General features: G+C 37.6%; 1 protein-coding gene across 1 annotated transcript in view; it reads left to right on the forward strand.

Annotated features, from left to right (window-relative positions):
* The window catches only part of LOC109081825 (liprin-alpha-2-like), a 92219-nt gene that overhangs the window by 70743 nt on the left and 1020 nt on the right, over window positions 1-20456 (forward strand). The window contains exons 8-30 of the mRNA XM_042766296.1: window positions 327-473; window positions 1904-2038; window positions 3524-3607; window positions 5831-5962; window positions 6743-6805; window positions 7272-7363; window positions 7526-7658; window positions 7969-8195; window positions 10347-10575; window positions 10712-10747; window positions 10982-11112; window positions 14335-14453; window positions 14587-14668; window positions 15657-15738; window positions 15932-16132; window positions 17045-17107; window positions 17447-17473; window positions 17600-17775; window positions 17864-17961; window positions 19037-19212; window positions 19385-19453; window positions 19805-19982; window positions 20254-20347. Of these exons, the coding sequence (XP_042622230.1) occupies window positions 327-473; window positions 1904-2038; window positions 3524-3607; window positions 5831-5962; window positions 6743-6805; window positions 7272-7363; window positions 7526-7658; window positions 7969-8195; window positions 10347-10575; window positions 10712-10747; window positions 10982-11112; window positions 14335-14453; window positions 14587-14668; window positions 15657-15738; window positions 15932-16132; window positions 17045-17107; window positions 17447-17473; window positions 17600-17775; window positions 17864-17961; window positions 19037-19212; window positions 19385-19453; window positions 19805-19982; window positions 20254-20312 (2739 nt within the window). The 3' untranslated portion in view covers window positions 20313-20347. The remainder of the gene's footprint in view (window positions 1-326; window positions 474-1903; window positions 2039-3523; window positions 3608-5830; window positions 5963-6742; window positions 6806-7271; window positions 7364-7525; window positions 7659-7968; window positions 8196-10346; window positions 10576-10711; window positions 10748-10981; window positions 11113-14334; window positions 14454-14586; window positions 14669-15656; window positions 15739-15931; window positions 16133-17044; window positions 17108-17446; window positions 17474-17599; window positions 17776-17863; window positions 17962-19036; window positions 19213-19384; window positions 19454-19804; window positions 19983-20253; window positions 20348-20456) is intronic.

A 20456-nucleotide genomic window follows, 5' to 3' on the forward strand; every position in this document is an offset into this window, starting at 1 on the left:
ATATATACATATATATATATTGTGATGCACATCCAAATGAAACAAATTCCATCCATCAGTTGTTGATTTGATGGAGGCAGGTCTAAATATGAGGTCACAATCGATTGTAAGAAAGGGGCGGGATTTAAGCGAACTAAATGATTGGAGAAATCCAACATATGTCACCAGAGAGAAGTCTGTTGTTATAAATAAATACATAAATAAACTCATTCATGGGTGAAGCATTCACATTTGGAACAATAAGATGCATGTAGAAATTATGTATTTTATGCTGACTAAATTATTCCCTAGTTTTTGTTTTCTCTTACTATGTGCCTGTTCAACAGGCAATGGCACAGAAGGAGGACATGGAGGAGCGAATCACAACGTTAGAAAAGCGTTACCTGGCTGCTCAGAGAGAAACCACCTCAATCCATGACCTGAATGACAAGCTAGAGAACGAGCTGGCCACCAAGGACTCACTTTACCGACAGGTACACCAACCTTGAATCAGGCCAGTGCTGATTTGAAGTTCATTTCAAGTATGAGCTCTAGGTCAGTGCTGGTTGATGCCCCATAATGCAGTTGAGATGTTCTGAGAGTCATGTTTTATCTGTATGTGTGCGTATGAAGGGTGTGTGTTAGTCAGAGGGGGTTTAATTAACCCTAAAACAGCAGACTCATGCTGGAATCCTTCAGAATCCTTCAGCATGCTGAGAAGAGGCATGCTGGGAGGAAGCAGGTACTGCCTACCTGTTTTAATAACCAGATCTATCAGCTGGAGACAGAGAGAGGATTCCCAACTGCATGGATGTTGGTGGCAGTTTGGACAGGGTGTTTGTTTTGAATGCAATAGGTATATAGTATGAGTTTGTGATTTTGCGCTCCTGGCAGGGATGTCAGGGGGAACAACCAGGAACATTGCTTTGGGTCCTAGCCCACTTATTGGGCCCAGGGGGAATTGGCCAGACCTAATAAAATGTTGTCCCAGGCCATGTGAATATTTGCAGTGGCCCTGTTTAAGCAAATGAGAATGAAAAAGTACATTACATCACAATGATTTTCATGTGTTTTATGTACATTACCCTTAAAAGTTTGGGGTCAGTAAGATTTATTTATTTATTTTAAGAAATGAATACTTTTATTAATCAAAGTTGCATTAAATTGATTAAAAGTGCCAGTAAAGACATTCATAATGTTACAAACCATTTCTAGTTCAATTTAATGTTGTTTTATCACAGTTTCCACAGAACTAATAAGCAACATAACTGTTTTCAACATTGATAATAAGAAATATCTATTGTGCAACAAATCAGCATATTAAAATGATTTCTGAATGATTATGTAAAGCTGAAGACTGGACTAATGGATGCAGAAAGTTCAGCTTTGCCATCACAGAAATAAATTGCATTTTAAAATATAAGATTAAAATACTGTAGAAAACAGTTATTTTAAATTGTAAAAGTATTTCACAATATAACTGTTTTTGCTGTATTTTTGATCAAATATATGCAACCTTGGTGACCACTTGGTGAGACTTTTTCAAAAAACATAAATATCTTATCAGCCCCAAACCTTTGAACAGGAGCATATAATCCAAATTTTGATTTGGATAATTTATCAAGTGTATGTATTTTGTGTGTGTACGTACACTGGTGGTTTGCTTTTATGTTCTCTTATTTGTTTTTTTATTTTATGTGTGCTTACTATTCAAATGTATGGTATGTATTCTTTAGTGTGTATGTCTTAAGTTCTTTGTAACCTTGTGTGGGTCTTAATATCTTACGTTTGTGTGTGAATACATGTATTGGGTATATAATATCTGTGTTTTCTTCTAAAATTGGGGTGTTTATGGTGTTTACATGAATGTACACCCCCTGTCTTATTTTCGCGTGGTTTGTGTGCACGTGTGTCTTTTTATCAGAGCGAGGAGAAGGTACGACACCTTCAGGAATTGCTGGAGTTGGCGGATCAACGGCTACAGCAGACCATGAGGAAGGCGGAGACTCTGCCCGAGGTGGAGGCTGAACTGGCCCAGAGAGTGGCCGCCCTCACCAAGGCGAGTACTCAATCATTTCTCCAGACAACAGCAGCAGGAAAAAAATGAGAGTGTCAGTTCTTAAGATTATTTTCTGTGAGGAAAACCCCCTCTGAGATGGTGATGAAACAAAATGATAAGGTAAAGAAGGGCGGAAACTGAAACTAAAAGATTACACAGCAGGATTAGATAAGAGATGAGCAACATAAGCTGTTCAAAAATAATTTTTAAGCCCACTGAGATATGATTTAGAGAAACATTTAAAAGTTCTATGATGGTCTAGACTCAAGACCCAAATGTGGGTTGCTGGTACGTTCTAAATGGATTGTGGAAATCGGGGAAAAAAATTAATAAATTGCATATTAAGCAGATTCACATATTAAACTAAACTATTGGCATATTAAGCAGATGCTAACATGGTTTATCAAAGCAATGTGTGGTTATTTTAAATATGGTTCCAATTTAGTTTTAGTAATTTTGTTTTGTAATTTTTTGTAGTTCCTTAATGTTTCTATTTTGTTTCTGTTTACTTTTTATTTCAGTGTCTTTTTTAAACTTAATTTCAGTTAGTTGCCAAGGCAATAGATTTCATTTTCATTTAGTTTAAATTTGTTTTGTTTTTTTAAATTGATTTCAGATTTATTTTAGTTAACGAAAATGTGTTTAAAGACTGACATAACTTAATGACTTAACGGGTAAATCACACTTGTGCTGTTCTGAAACATAGTATTGGTCGGACCTGAAGCCTAGTGTCAGGCAGTGTGTTTTCTGACACACTGAGTCATGGTGCTCTATACAAGTCATTATTTCTTCATCTTGTTCCAAACCCTTTTCCCATCAGTTGTGTCCTTTAGTGTCAAAAAAGCCTAAAATAAATAGAAAAATACAACTCTACTGTATACAATAAAGCACTCTATTGCATCAGCCATCAAACATCCAGAGGTAGAGCAGATATTTCTTTTCTACAGACTTCCATCTCCATCTCTTGCCAATTTAAATAATCCTCACTCTGTAGTAGTCACATTTCATTTTAACATCAGCTGAAATTGTGGATGACAGTGTTTTTCTGAGGCAGCCAAATGTCTTGTCAGAGTGGCAGAGAGGCAGTGGGGTTTTGTTTATAGTCTTGCTTATGCAGATAATTAAAATTGGCAACTGTTGTCATTCTCAGTCAGTGGCATCCTGTCATACACCTCATGTACCTAATAATACAGATCCATGGCTGGCCTTAAACCATATTAAAAAGAGACTTTCTCCTTCCTAAGATCCCATGTATATGCCATCACTGGGCTATAGACCTTAGTCAGAGAAGCCAAACATACAACAATATGCACTGGGAAAAAAAACTGTACTTTCATGCCTCATAGCCTTATTTTCATTTAAAATATGGCTCGCAATTAACCATTAAATCTAAACCTTTTTTTTTTTCTTAAATGTGAAGGGTCTAATCTGTGAAGGCTTTAACCCTGCTGTTGCTCTTTATACTAATATCAGTGTTTCCTGCAGGCGGAGGAACGTCATGGAAACATCGAGGAGCGTTTACGCCAACTGGAGGCCCAGCTAGAAGAGAAGAACCAAGAACTGGGCAGGGTGAGGACTGGATTGGGGCTATGACACCAAAAGAAAACGGGGATGCAGAGTGTGTCACTGATTGATAAATGTTGGATAGTGGAAAGATGAGATCGCTTGAAGGATGACGGAAGGGAGAAAATGAGAGAGTGTGAATGGCTTTGGTTCATTACGCTGTGTGCGTGAGGTTTCGATTTGTTTAAGTCCACGTAAGAATGAACACTATTGAGACACCAGCGTTTTTTTGTGTGGATGTTCATATGTATGGCAACAGTGTCTCCACAAAACTCGAAATCACCTACGTCAGATGGTTCCTATTAGGGAAAAGAATTAACAGTTGTTCTAAAATAAAATAATAGAAGTCCATAGTGCTATATTTGGATTTATTAATCTTAGTTTACTGTATATTTATTTAAACATTTATTAGTATATCATTAAAATGTAAATATATATATATAAATATATAAATATATCTGTTCATATTATTTAACAATAGAATAGGAGTCAGTGGACATGTATAGCCATAGTTTGGTGACAAAGATATTTTATTTTAAAACAGTATAAATCTTTCTTTTTGTTTGGGTTTCAGGGATAGTCTGTATTTTAATTAGATTTATATTAAAACAGTATAAGTATATGGTAAAAATACAAAAAGTGAAAGTTACGTGACTGTGTGCGTGAGTGTGTGTGTGTGTGTGAAAGTGAAAGTGACGTGACATTCAGCCAAGTATGGTGACCCATACTCAGAATTTGTGCTCTGCATTTAACCCATCCGAAGTGCACACACACAGAGCAGTGAACACACACACACACTGTGAACACACACCCGGAGCAGTGGGCAGCCATTTTATGCTGCGGCGCCCGGGGAGCAGTTGGGGGTTCGATGCCTTGCTCAAGGGCACCTAAGTCGTGGTATTGAAGGTGGAGAGAGAACTGTACATGCACTCCCCCCACCCACAATTCCTGCGGGCCCGAGACTCGAACTCACAACCCTTCGATTGGGAGTCCGACTCTCTAACCATTAGCCCACTGTAGGGCTGATGTGTGTGTGTGTGTGTGTGTGTGTGTGTGTTGGAAGATGTGTTACCTGTTGCACAATAGGTGTTGACCAGGCCTGCAGGCGGTGTGTTTGACCTCACTGTAGGGCTGACCACTCTGATTAGCCTGTGCTAGGTTGTGTTTTCTTGTGTTTTTTACACACACCACAGAGGCACACAAAGATTAATAAGCTAGAACTCTTGTACAAACACACACACATGCTGCTGCTCTGAGAATATGGGATTTTTTAGCTCATCTTGCAGATGAATCTCCCCACCCCCAGTGAGAGCAGAGCTGTAATTGGCTGCTATATTTGGATTTTGAATAATTCATGCATGGTTAATTTCCTCCTGTATGTGAGCTGATGGTTGTAATGACTTAAAGCAGTCAAAGAGAGTCCTTATCCTCCTTCAGACTTAATTAAACCTTGATACTTACACCTCAGACTAGCTCCAGTTCTTTCCCGACAGTCACAATGCTTTGTGCTGACTACATTTTAAAAACCACTGCCACCAAAAGAAAATTACGATTTTGTTGCCAGGCAACTGAGTGCCTATATCCCACTGCAACTGTGTTTAAAAGTTATCACCCCTTCTTTCAACTACAAGGACTGTCATTCTTCATTTTCTAGAGAGATTATCACAAAATGAACCCCCTTAGAAACCCCCTTAAAAATGTGAGAATTTAAATTAAATGCTGAAGCAAAATGTGAACTCTCAGAGGCATCTATGTGTTTTAATATCATGAACCAGACTTAAAAAATCAGACATAAAACTCCTAGAATATGATCACAGTGCTCCAGGGTGTAATACTGCCCTCTATTGGTTCAGAAAAACAAAGTCCATAGGCATCCAGGGGTGTCAAATTCAATTCCTGGAGGGCCAGAGTCCTACAGAGTTTTGTTCCAACCCTGCTTCAACACACATAACATATAGTATTCAAATAAGCCCGAAGGACTTGATTAGTGGGATCAGGTGTGTTTAATTAGGGTTGAATCTAAACTCTGCAGGGCTCTGGCCCTCCAGGAATTGATTATGACATCGCTGCAGACCAAGCCATATCTAGGCACTAGATTATCTTGCTTCTCACATTTTCTTCTGAAAATGTACAAATCTAGCTGTACTCCTCAAATAAAGGATGTTGTTTCGTGCTTCCCTTTTTTCTTTCTTGCCTTTGTCTTCTCTGTTCGCTCTCACTCTTACTCAGGCTCGGCAGAGAGAGAAGATGAACGAGGAGCATAACAAACGTCTGTCTGACACTGTGGACCGTCTCCTCACCGAGTCCAATGAACGGCTTCAGCTGCACCTGAAGGAGCGCATGGCTGCGCTGGAGGATAAGGTATGGATTTTACCGTAGCCAAACTGCACTTACTGTACACATTTGACCTATATCATCTGATGCTTAAAAAGCATTGAAGACACACAGCCACAAACTGACAAACATTCATAACCTTCCAACACACTGGTCTCATTACTGACTGGTTTCCGAGACCTAATAATAGCAAATTCTAGATTTAAATGCAAAAAAAAAAAAAAAAAAAAAAAAGAGCTAGAAAGCAAGAAAGATATAAAAAATTTTCCACATTGGCAGATAGTTTTTTTTATTGATTTCCCCCCCCCTTAAACATAATTACTAAGAAAAATAAACTTTATTTAAAAATAAAATGTAAAAATAAATATTGAATTTTGAATGCACATTTATCTTTAAAATAATTAAAATGATCTATTATTATTTTATTTAAAAAATACACTTGTTTTCTTAATGCACATTAATCTTAAGAAATTATTTAAATTATAAATTAATTCTTAAAAATATTTAAATAATATATATTTATATTTATGTCCATATTTATAGTATGCCTTCATCCTAGAGAATGCATAGCCATATTTTGGAAATAGCTTGTTAACAACAGAGACAAAAAGGCTCCCTATTCCCAGCTTTTATGAATAGAACCCAGTTCTTTTTTATTTTGAGCTGTAAGATGAGAGGACAGAACGAGTGGCCAGATGTGAAGGGACAGGCTGAAGCACCACACGTAGGGAGAGTAAATGTGCTGGTTATCAGTTCTCAACTTTGTTTTTTTTTTTTTTTTGTCTTTTTACCTTGTTCCCAATCAAGAATGCACTCATCCATGACCTGGAGAATTCCCAAAAACAACTGGAAGAGTTCCATCACAACAAGGTACAGTACCACTGCTCATTAATATCTGCTCATTATAGATCTGCAGGGCAAGAGCAACAGTGTTAATATTTCAAGAGATAACTGAGGACAGAACACAGTCAAATAAAATGCAAAAAGAAGACAATTTTTGTGAAGTGCAGATCATGGCTTTATATACCAAGTAATTTAATAGACTGACACACCAAAATAAAATATTAAGTGACAAAACAGCGCAGTGCAAACGGCTTTGTGGAAGAGATAACTGAGGAGCATAACATGTCCATGGATCTTTCTTAATTAACATCAAGATTTTAAGTTAAGATATTTATATGAATGTATAAAGAAGTGTGTAAGTGTATATCCTGGTGAATGGTCACCATTTTTATATTTTTCATTATTTTTAAACAGCTTTTGGCCTTGAATATTTCAGTTTTGTAATTTCTGAATCATGATTGCTTGATTATTCATGTGTTTTCTGGTTGTTTAGGAGAGGCTTATTGGTGAGATTGAGAAGTTGCGGGCTGAACTCGATCATCTGAAGCGCAGGAGTGGGGCATTTGGAGACGGAACACATCCTAGGTGAGATCCAGATTTAAAATGATAAAAGTATTTTGTTATCTAAATATACTAAAATATGAACCCTATTTTAATTTGCTCATGAAAAGTGATATTGCTGTAAGCATGTGCTAGGTAAGGTGCCTGAGCCTCTTTATCTGCCTCTCTCTGTTGACCCTGTCTTAGGTCTCATGTTGGCAGTGCCACAGACCTGTGCTTCTCAGTGGTGGAAGGTCAGGGTGATCACTACTCCTCCACAGGGGTCATACGACGGGCTCAGAAAGGTCGACTGGTGGCCCTCAGGGATGAACCCACAAAGGTGTCAATGTCACATTTACTGTACATCTCCATCTGTTACTGTCTTAAATCAAAACTGTTCTGACATGTAATATGTATGAACGCTAGTATAAATGAAGTCACTGCTAACCTTGGCCTTGTTCTAAATGAATTGCTCTCTATTCTTTTCTTTTGCCTCGTTGGATGACTTCATTGTAAGTTCCAGGTTCTCTAATTCACAATAATAATGTTTAGAGCAAATCGGATCTTACTGAAACACTAATATCTGGAAACCTGATTTGTAAAATCCTCAAAATAACAGTTTGTGCTCTGATCCATGTCTTTATTCCCAGATCCTGCCGATGGTGGAGCAGGATTGGGATCGCTCTCAGCCTTCCAGCTTGCGGGCCAGCCGTACTCACCTAATGGGAAGCGACACTGAGCTGTCTGACCTGGATGATGAAGACCGTGAGACCATTTTCAGCTCAGCCGATATGCTGTCCCCCAGCGGGCACTCAGATGCTCAGACGCTTGCCCTAATGCTACAAGAACAGCTAGATGCCATCAATGAAGAGATCAGGTTGGAATATAGACAATTAAGAGTGACATAATATGGAAATCTTTTTGTTGTTTTGTTTTAGCAGCTGTACAGCAACAGCCCGACAACCAGCATTGGTTGTAAGGACACTAGCCAATCAGCAGAAATAATTTGCATAAGTCTTAAAGTGCCCCATTACAGATTTTTGAAAATTATCTTTCATGCATTGTGTAACACAGCTCTAAGTGAAAGAAAATATCCTGCAAAGTTTTCAATCTCAAAGTGCACCATGTGTAAAGTTATTGTCTCTCAAAAGAAAAGAGTTGAGTCTGAATCATTGAAACAAGTCATTTTTAAAATGAATCCCATACCGTTTCATGTTGACATCATGTTGGTCTTTTCGTTGGTATAAATGAATATGCAAATTCATTCTTTGCCACTAGGTGCTGCTTTTGGAGCGGTAAAAATAGCTGTTTCCCCTGTAGCGCTGTACACAAAGCAGCACTGCACTCACAAATGCTGCTTTGCCAGGCATTACAGGAAAGATGAAATAGAAATGAAACCAACTGGACCAATCAGCGCAGATTAGCGTCACCAAAAGGAGGGGTTTGGAAAAATGAATCGTTGAGCGAATCGTTTGGGAGTCGTTAAGCAAGTAATATAAAAATAAATGCATAGTATAAGACAATGAAAGTGTTGCATGCATGTCAACCTGTTGTTGGGGACTCCCAAAATCTAAATATGAACCTTTCATAACCCATAATAGGGGCACTTTAAAGGTACAGTAGCTATAATAGGCTGTTTCATCTTATTATTTTTTTTGGTTGACGAAACCTTGACTAACATTGTAAAGAAATTATAATTTGTTGCGAAACTGTTGCATATAGGCCCTTTAACAACTGTAGAACAGTAGAAAGGCCCTTTAACAGTTCAGGGTTACACTATATAGTACTTGCTTAAATATTTGAATGCTTCAAATCTGACATTTCTTGTGACTTGCGTGAAATCTAATCATCTGCCTCAGGCATTATCAGCTTAGATCCTTAAAATGTCACATTCACTTGTCTTATTGATCCAAGCTTGTGCCAGAATGACTTAGGCTCTGCATGCAGACTAAAAGAGCACCTGCGTGTCTCTGTGCTCTGGCGGCCCGCAGATATAACAAGAACGGTAACAGAAACTGTCAGGCAGGCCAAAAACTTCAGTCTAAATCCAAACAGTGCTCTGAAGCTTGTCCTGATACCGATCTGTCTGGACTCCTTTCAGCAGCACAAAGCGCTAGCGGTAGACCATCTGTCATATATGACAATATTTGTGAGTCTGCAAGTTGAATATGCCCATCACACAGATTGATTCTGAGTTGTGGATGAATATAAATGCCAGACAATAGCAAGGCTATCACCTGAATTGTGCAGCATTGTGAAGATAGCGATGACTCACGACCTGAGCTGTGGCTTAAACTCATGAGGGTTCAAAAGAATATGCTTCCACTGCATGCATATTAACATATATCAAGAGGAGTCATTTTCAGCCTTCATTTTCTTTGAAGGCTGAATATATAATGCGCTATAAAGCTATTAGTAATGCATTTTTGGTTTCAAAGTTCATTCTAGCCACCATTATAATATAATGTATAGTATATAGTATACTATATAGTATGTGGTATATATTATATACATAACAATGCATTGTTATAAGGCATACAATTGAGTGTGTCGCATGTTTTAAATACATTACATTATTTAAAAGTAGAAGGATTCTACAATCGCAGGATCGCAGATGTGCCTACTGCTCTTCAGACCCACTTATGATTTGAGTTTGGCTTTGATTTGTAGTGTGTTTTGCAGAGAGAATATACTGTCTGGGGATTTGGGTATGTGTTTTATGTAGGACTTTTAAAGGGATAGTTCACCCAAAAATGAAAATTACCCCATGATTTGCTCACCCTCAAGCCATCCTAGGTGTGTATGACTTTCTTCTTTCAGACGAATACAATCATAGTTATATTCAAAAATGCACTGGCTCTTCCATGTTTTATAATGGCAGTGAATGGGGGTTGAGATTTTAAAGCAAAACAAAGTGTATCCATTCATCATAGAAGGTACTCTACATGGTTCCAGGGGGTGAATGAAAGTGAACTGATGCAATTCTTGCCATCCAGGTGTGCTGAGTCTCTCTTTCCTTCTGTTCCAGAATGATCCAGGTAGAGAGGGAATCAGCAGATCTCCGGGCAGATGAGATTGAGAGTCGAGTGAACAGCGGCAGCATGGATGGCCTCAACGTGACACTGCGGCCACGCTCCTCCATCCCCACCTCCGTCACTGCCCTCTCTCTGGCCAGTTCATCTCCTCCCGTTAGCGGCCGATCCACACCCAAACTGACATCTGGTTCAGCGGCCCACGAATTGGGCATCATGACCCTGGTGATCCTTGATTCACATGGCAAAGCTTTTATGTTGTGTTAACCCTTGTTAAATCACCTTTTTCTAAGACTGACAGCACTAAATCATCTGTCACCTTGCATTTTCCTTTGTCTCTTTCTTCCTGCTAACACTTCAGCCTAGTGATTTAAGGAAACATCGCAGACGAGTGGCTGTAAGTGTCTCTGCATCTCTTAATGACTTCATCGAAGATTGACTTGCTTGTGCTAATTCAGTGTGTGTGCATTAGATAGTGAAAATGAAAAATATGAACTTAATATGAAAGTGTGTGTTGATTTGTAGGTGACTAAGTATTAATGAGTTTGTGTTCAGGGATATTAGGGAAATGTCATTTGTTTTTTGCGTGAGGCGATTTCAAGCTGATTTTGTTTGTGTGTTTTTGTCCCAGTCCCCTGTGGAGGCCCGAGAGGACAAGACCACCATCAAGTGTGAGACGTCGCCCCCTTCTTCCCCCCGCAGTCTCAGACTAGACCAAATGAACTTCGCTCAGCTGACAGGAAGCCTTGAGGATGGCCGAGGGTAAACGCACACAAAAATCCACAGACGATCACATCTCAGGTGTTAATAGATCCCTCTCAGATTGAACTGGATGAGACCTAATTTTCCCAGCAGGCACACTTGAGGACAGATGAGAGTGTTATAGGCAGAGATTTTCCCACACACACTCAACTGCTCTTGAGACTATGAGTCTATAAACTAGTTAATTACTGTCAGCTTGCCTTTGTTCAAGTCATATGTGACCCACATTTGTTCTGTAATACACCTCCAGGTGTGTCATGCGCAATACCCCACAGGCTTATGAGCCAAGCAGATCTTAAATCAAAAAAGAAAAAAAAAAGATTGTTTGTCTAAAACACATTCACATGTATTAATCTTGTTAGTTGATATTATATATGTACTAATAATATGTGACCCTGGACCACAAAACCAGTTTTAAGTTGCTGGGTATATTTTTAACAATAGCCAAAAAAAACTATATATGGGTCAAAATTATCGATTTTTCTTTTATGCCAAAAATCATTAGGTTATTAAGTAAAGATCATGTTCCATGATGATATTTTGTAAACTTCCTTCCGTAAATATATAAAAACTTAATTTTTGATTAATAATATGCATTGCTAAGAACTTAATTTGGACAACTTTAAAGGTGATTTTCTCAGTATTTAGATTTTTTTTCACCCTCAGATTCCAGATATTCAAATACTTGTATCTCGGTCAAATATCGTCTGGTCCTAACAAACCATACGTCAATGGAAAGCTTATTTATTCAGCTTTCGGATGATGTACTGTATAAATCTCAATTTCTCAAAAATTGACACTTAAGACTGGTTTTGTGGTCCCGGGTCACATATATGTACTAATCTTAATTAATATTAAATTCTAAAAATCTTCAATTAAGTTTTACCTACTGCAGATCATTTCCTCTTTAATCATTTTTTACTTTCTATCTTATTTCTTTCGTTTTAAACTTGTATATATATTTGTTTATTAGAACAAAGTGTCAAAGATGCTGTTTTCCATAGAGCTTTTCTATAAATGCTGCTCTATTAAATATTCTATTCATAAAATAATCCTGAACAAATGTATTACAGTTTCCACAAAGATTTTAAGCAGCACATCTGATTTCAACAGTGATAATAATAATAATAAGTAAGCAAAGTTTCTTGAGCACCAAATCAGCATATTAGAATGATTCAGCTTTGGGATGATTCATGGGAATAAATTACATTTTAATACATATTAAAACAGAAAACATCTCTACTAAATTGTAATAATATGCAACAGTCATACTTTATTTTTAATCAAATAACTGTACCCTTGGTTAGCATTGGTGACTACTATTAAAAGCATTAAAAAGTGTACTTGCCCCAAACATTTGAATATTGGTATATATTTTATAAATAATTTAATACATAATATAGACATTTAATAATATTTATCAGATAATATATTATTTATAATATCATGAACTACCATGGGTATTGTTGAATATAAATCACACTTTTGTAGTCTGTCTCATTTAATTTAAATAAGACATTCACAAGATGTCCTGCACACTCAGACTAATACACATTGACTTGAATCAAAGCAAGAAATCAAACCTGATGTGCATTTTTTAAGTCTCTCTCTGTCCTTCTTACTCCCACTTCACTGTTGGGGAATTAAACTGCATCTCAAAGCAGCCCAGCTCTATCAAGATTTAATGCTTTACACAAATTTATGGTGATGTCAGGGGAGGAGTGATTTCATTACAATGGAATTGGCTTCGATAGAACCAAATAAGAGTGCAGGAATAAAAAAACATTTCGCAAGGCAGACAGTTAATCTGATTAAATGATTAAAAACAGAAATGATCGTGCATGTTATACAGTGTAAGGTGTCATTCACACAGGACGGGTTTTTGCGTTCTGTTTGCACCTTTTTAAAATGTTTTGGTGCATGTCTCTTTAAATGATAATGAGCTACTGCTCACTGCACCCTTCTCTTCCATTTATTTATTTATTTATTTATTTATTTATTTATTTATTTATTTTTTGTGTGTGGTGCATTACCATCAAATACAAAACTAATCCACTGCATCCTCAGTGGCTCTGATGTCGGGAGAAAATGAAGACTCATGTTCACATTTACATCTAACTACAAAACACCTGCATTGAAAGTGGTGACATTTTGCCAAGTATGGTAACCCATACTCGGAATTGGTGCTCTGCATTTAACCCATCCAAGTGCACACACACAGCAGTGAGAAGTGAACACACCGTGAACACACCCCCCCGGAGCAGTGGGCAGCTATATACCCAGCGCCCGGGGAGCAACTGGGTGTTCAGTGCCTTGCTCAAGGGCACTTCAGCCAAGGGTACTGAGGGTGGAAGAGAGCGCTGTTCATTCACTCCCTCCCACCTACAACTCCTGCCAGCACCGAGACTCGAACCTGCGACCTTCGGGTTACAAGTCCAACTCTCTAACCATTAGGCCACAGCTGCCATTTGCTTACGAGACGTCGTTGTTTCTACAACAGCTCGAGCACGGAGAAAATGGCAGACAGTGTACAACTGGCTGAGGGTGGAAATATGCTAAGACACGACAGTCCGTCAGCAGTCGTGGGCGGGGTCTAAACACTATGACATCATACTGCTCAGAAATTTGAAACGACTTGATAATTGAGACTGTTTAGGTTTTTTGTGGATTAAAAAAAAAAATCATTGTAGGGTGGTTGTGTCCACACACTGCTAAGACACTTTCATATGCAAACACCATTTAAAAGTGAATTTTGCATCCGATGCCCTCTTTAAAGCATTTCGCAACATAAGTGATGCCTTTAGTCTAGCAGTTATTAAGTATGCCAAGCCTCACCACTGTTACTTTTTCTACAGCCCTTAAAGGGATAGTCCACCTAAAAATGAACATTTTGTCATCATTTACTCACTCTCATGTCAACCCAAATCTGTATCTGCAGAACACTTATGATATTTTGAAGACTGTTGGAGACTAAACAATATTGTATTTTTATTTTATTTTTCCATATAATGGAAGTTAGTGGGTACAAAACTGTTTAATAAGCAACATTGTTCAAAAAATGTTCTACTGTATGTTCCACAGAAGAAAAAAGTCATTCAGGTTTGGAAAGTCATGAGTAAATGATGACAGAATATTCATTCATGGGTGGACTATCCCTTTAAGATGCTTTAAGTCACACAATGTCTCTGTTTTTTTCCACTTTCTCTTTCTCTCTCTGCTTAGGGGCAACAAAAAGAAGGGCATAAAGTCCTCTATTGGCCGTCTCTTTGGCAAGAAGGAAAAAGCACGTTTAGATCAGCCTTTGATCAAGGACGGCCAGATGACGCCACCTGTCATTCCAGGTATCATGAATCAAGCACATGCACACATTCCATGCAGGAAATGTCTTGCTTTTATTACCATTACAGAGAACTAAGCAAATGAAGACTGCATAATCTTTAACTAACTGCATTTTAATATGTTGTGACACTTGAGATTTCGAGATGGGCATTGGAGATACCATGACCTTGAGCAAACTGGGCACACAAGCAGAGCGAGATCGCAGGATGAAGAAAAAGTAGGTCTCCTCTGCTTTATCACTCTGTGATTCTCACTCATACAGATTCTTCACCCCGATGCCCATCAAATCACCCTGAGACATTCACTAATCTGACCTAATCCTTATTACCTAATTGCACAGCTCAATTAAAGCAAATGACCAATCAACTGGATGGCAAACTGCCAGTTCCTGCAGATAAACAAGTTACAAATAACACTTAATAGTAGACTAATAACATGGCCTCATTTAAGAGTACTTTACCATCTTTTAGAGTCTGTCCTCATCTCCAAATCTTATCTCTGTCCCCTGACCATTAGCGTCACAGAAAAAATAGGTGTCCTAATTAGCACCTGCCACGTGGATGAGTTTGTGTGTGAGTGTGTCCATTTTGGCAACTGCTCTAAGAACAAAATGAGCTTCTTGTTTGGGTATTAAATGAGAAAAAGAAATTGGATAGCCCATGCAGTCTAATAAAATAAACGATGTTTGGAGAATAGCCTTCTGCTATTTTCCAATACAATAAAAATAAGTCTATAAAAATTGATAAAATTAATTGTATTTATATATATATATATATATATATATATATATATATATATATATATATATATATATATATATATATATATATATATATATATATATATATATATATAAAAGAGTAAATAAATACATCAAGACTTGAGTAATGGCTGCTGAAAATTTAAATTGTAAAAATATTTCACAATATTAATTATTAATAATAAATCTTACAGAGCTCAAACATTGAATTGTAAGTGTATATAATACGGCTATTTCATTGTATTTTATTGCTTTGATTTGATTTATTTAATTTTAATTATACATTTTAATGACTCCAGACTTTTGAATGGTAGTGTATATCATCCAGAATTGGTGTTAAAATAATGTTTAACCACTTCACTGTATGCTTCATATGTTCAGACTGATTTGATGTCTCTGGGGTTATATTTCCTCTAAGCTCTGACCTTTCTTTGTCTGCTGTTAGACATGAACTGCTGGAGGATGCTAAGAGGAAAGGGCTTCCTTTTGCTCAGTGGGATGGCCCAACTGTGGTCTCCTGGCTCGAGGTACAAAGACATCAGCCACCGTCCCTCCCACTGTGCAGTAATGAGCACAGCACTCATGATCTCCATGATTATAATCACACAAATCATGGGGGGGGATACAGATAACAATAATTATGATAATTACTTACTCGCTCTGATGATGATGGAGATAATGAAGATGCATTTTGACTGTCTTCTCTCTGACATCCTCCAGCTGTGGGTGGGCATGCCAGCTTGGTACGTGGCGGCGTGTCGTGCCAACGTGAAGAGTGGCGCCATCATGTCAGCACTATCAGACACGGAGATTCAGCGAGAGATCGGCATCAGTAACCCACTGCATCGGCTGAAACTGAGGCTAGCCATTCAAGAAATGGTGTCACTGACGAGTCCGTCAGCTCCTCTCACCTCACACACAGTAAGTGCTCTGCCCTTAAACTGCTCATTTTCACATAAACAGTCTCAAACTGAAAACAAATATGAATCAGAAGTTTGTCAGTGCTAGTCCTTTGTCATTGTCTCATTGCTATGGTTTAGAGATAAATTTATTTTATTTTTACATAATTATTAATAATGAATTCATTATAGTAATTTTATAAAATCATAGTCATTTAATATTTTATTTAATTGTTATTTTATAATGAAATAATCTTCATAATAGCAGTTTGTGTAAAAATATATTTAATATATTGTTGAAAAATTTATTTTATTATTTTATAATAATAATTAAAATAATTGATACAATTATAGTAATTGTATTATTTATTTAATTATTATTTTGATCATTATATACAATAATTATATAAAATAAAAAATATATATAAATGAAATAATCCTTATTATAATTTGTGTAATATTGTGTAATATATGTGTGTGTGTATATATATATATATATATATATATATATATATATATATATATGTGTATGTGTATGTATTTTATTTTATATAGAATTATTAGTTTACAAATAATTAATTATTTATAATTTATAATTTATAGTAATTAGAATAATTGTATAATAGTTTTAGTTTTTATATAAAAATAATTTTATTAATGAAATCATCTCTATAACAAAAAATATAGTTATAAAATGTTTTTTGTTTTATTTAAACATTAATAAGTTCTTGGTGATTCTGGTCCCAATTCAGGTTAAAATAGGCACCTGTACACTTATAACATACATAGAAAATAATTGCCTAGCAGGTGTTAGTAACATGACTGCCAACTGGACCAACTGGCCTTAAAGGGATTTAGCTGTAAAGGTGTTTATGAGGACTGTGCCGTTTGTGATCATTTATCTGTGTGTGTGGGTTTTTTTTTCTCTGTTCAGTCTTCCGGAAATGTGTGGGTGACTCACGAGGAGATGGAAAACATGGCAACCTCGACCAAAATGGTTAGTCCATCTGGGTGACTCCCTTGTGCCTGCGGTGCCATGCATATGCCACGCTTCCGCAGCCCTCACAACCCCCAGCCTGCTGCCCCTGAATCCACCCCCATCCCCTCCAAAGAGTGCGCTTATTAAACCTTTTTGCATGTTTTTGTGTGATTGTTGTCCTGTCGCTTTGCAAAATGATTTCATATTTAACCGCATTTGCAATAAATGTTGCCTAGTAACAACCATAGATGCTGTTGCTTTGTGTGCATTTCATCTACTCTGACTGGACTGAGCTTTTTTAGCTGCAAGAAATCATTGTTAACACTCTCCTCTGTGCTCTAACACGCTGACTTACAGGAGAATGAGGAAGGAAGCTGGGCTCAGGTGAGAGAGAGCAACCAAGAGCCTTCCAGTGACTTCTTTTATGTGCTTTTTACTTTCTATTAAATGTAAAAGTCAGTTATTAGCTTGGTAGAGGCACAGTAAAATAATATCTCTTTTCTTTCTCAGACACTAGCATATGGTGACATGAACCACGAGTGGATTGGGAATGAGTGGCTGCCCAGTCTTGGCCTGCCTCAGTACCGCAGTTACTTCATGGAGTGCTTAGTGGACGCTCGTATGCTGGACCACCTAACTAAGAAAGACCTGCGGACACATCTGAAGATGGTGGACAGCTTCCACCGGTAAATGTTTGCAGTGATTACTCATTTTTAACAACCACAATGTGAACCAGACTTTGTGTGGAATGCTATATTCATTACATCCCGACAGGGCTAGTTTGCATTATGGCATCATGTGCTTAAAAAGGCTGAACTATGACAGGAAGGAGCTGGAGCGAAGAAGAGAGGATTTTCAACATGACATCAAAGGTATGAGAAATTATTAATGCACACTCTGGATTCATTTCTTCTAAGTTACGAAGAGAATAGCACCATCTAGTGGCGGTACCTGTTATCCTCATATTGGTGGCAGGAATGTGTGAAGTCGACAGCTGAGCTTTTTAGTGTCAAATCCATTTAAAGGGACGGTGACCGGCTGAACTTCAGCATAACACATGAACTTGATACAGCTGGGATTGCTAAAGACACACGCACCAACTGCAGGCTAGCCAGCTGTGAAAAATGATCACACTCCACATATACTGTTACCTAAACACAGATTTCCAGTACTGTTATAATCACAGACCCAAACACGAAGATCTGCTTCATTAATGTTTTCTGCATGGGTTAAAGGTGGTCTGATGAAAGTCTTATATCACCGTATGAGTCATTTTAAATCAAGGAAACTGTATATCACAATACATGTTGTTGAGAATTTAATATTTTGATATGTTTTATAACAGGAGTTCCCAAACCTTTTGTCAGCCGAGCCCCTTGATGTAAAAGCATTAAGATTTTAAGTTAATATTTCAATCATTTAATGACACATTCACATTCATGGTTCTCTGATATCAGTTAATGGTCACATAACATGCAAGTTAATAGAATATGTAGTGTTTTTAAGTAAGTGTTTTAATTTGACTTTATAGACTTTTTGGATTTTTTAATTGTGACAGTATCGCAGCCAGCATTAATTATTATTATTGTTTTTGTTGTTGTTTAACCATGATTTACAAAAATTAAGACAAAATTGGTGTTGTAAATTACAGTTGTACTGTAAAATATAATATTATAGTAATTTTATTTTAAAATACAAGTTACCATACTAATCTTGACTTTCAAACATTAAAACCTTCAAACATTTCAGATCATCAACTCACAAACCCCCACAGTTCCTTCACACATCCTCAGGGGTTCGTGAACCCCACTTTGGAAACTCTGTATATGATGAGAAATAATATAGCTCTATATTGGAAGCCATTTGAGTCAGTTTAATATGAAACCAATGAACCATTTTGTGTCTAGCTGAGGAAATAGCAAATGCATGCACTGTTGTCACCCCCAGATACCCTGGTGTGGACCAATGATCACGTGATGCAGTGGATTCAGAATATTGGTCTGAAAGAGTACAATAATAACCTGCTGGAAAGTGGTGTACATGGAGCTCTCATTGCACTGGATGAGACGTTTGACTTCAGCAGCTTGGCCCTCATTCTACAGATCCCCATGCAAAACACTCAGGTGAGAAGCACACAGATGTTAAAAAGCAATTTAAAGCCTCTAGCTGGTCCATACCTGCTTGCCATTTTTGGGGAGCACTTATTTGATGTTCTAGCATGGAAAACTCACTCAGCTGAAATGGAGGTTCAGCATACTGGGGGTCTTTCCAAAGTCCTGTATCTCTGTCTTCCAGGCCAGGCTGATTCTGGAGAGGGAATTTAATAACCTCTTAGCATTGGGGACGGATCGACGCCTGGAAGAGGTTGGTGAACATTTGGGTTCTGATTGAATTTCAGAGGTCACTAGAAGTAAATTTGTCATATGCACTCTCTGCAGTCTATTTATGTTTGTTTTCTAATGAATCCAAAACCATGTACTGTAGCTAAGACTATCATAGTAATATAACAGATTTTTTATTTAATTATTTTATTTTTTTAACTGTTGTCTTTAAAATTTCATGATTTACTGTTTAGTTACTTTTGTCAGCGCTGGTCAGAATTAGCTATGATGCTCACTTCTCTGTTGCCATATATGAAATAATACAGATGTTGGTGCAGTCATAGTTTTGAACAGTATCTTAACCCAGTTATTGTGATGTCGTCCCTTTCAACAGAGTGATGACAAGTCATTCCGAAGGTCTCCATCGTGGCGTAAGCGCTTCAGGCCGAGGGACGGCCAGGGCCTGGGTATGATGCCAGGGTCCATAGAGACTCTTCCCGCTGGCTTCCGCCTCAACACCATGTCCATTCCCCCCTCTATGGCTGTACCCAAGAAACAGCTGCAACCAGAAGGTAGAAGGTGGGGGGCGGGGTGTTTTACAAGGGTGAAATGAGTTCAGCATTGCCATTAGCTCATTGCTTTTTAATGGCTGCAGTACAGTACTAACAAGTAGTGTCATTGCTAACTCTTTTACAGTACATCATACAACACTAATTGCGAAACATGTGTGCGTATTGACTGTGAAAGCATGTGTTTAAAGTAACAAATATTAATGGCACAGGTCAGGGTCCTTCCGTTTGTCACTGCATGTTTTCTCCCTTCTGTGTCTCTGTGGTTCAGCAGCCGGTCCCCCGGCCCCGCAGAGACTAGACCCCTCCGCTGTCAGGACTTACTCCTGCTAACTTGCTTTTACTAATCACTGCACTCACACTAACAGGTAAGCTGTTCACTGCAGCCTCTCAGCTCAGGTGAAGATGTTTAATGATGCTCAGATTCATTTCTTGGTTGATTTTTTACTTTTCATCCTGTACATGAATGTACAGTTT

This window comes from Cyprinus carpio, chromosome A11 (assembly GCF_018340385.1).
Source record: "Cyprinus carpio isolate SPL01 chromosome A11, ASM1834038v1, whole genome shotgun sequence".
Taxonomy (NCBI): Eukaryota; Metazoa; Chordata; class Actinopteri; order Cypriniformes; family Cyprinidae; genus Cyprinus; species Cyprinus carpio.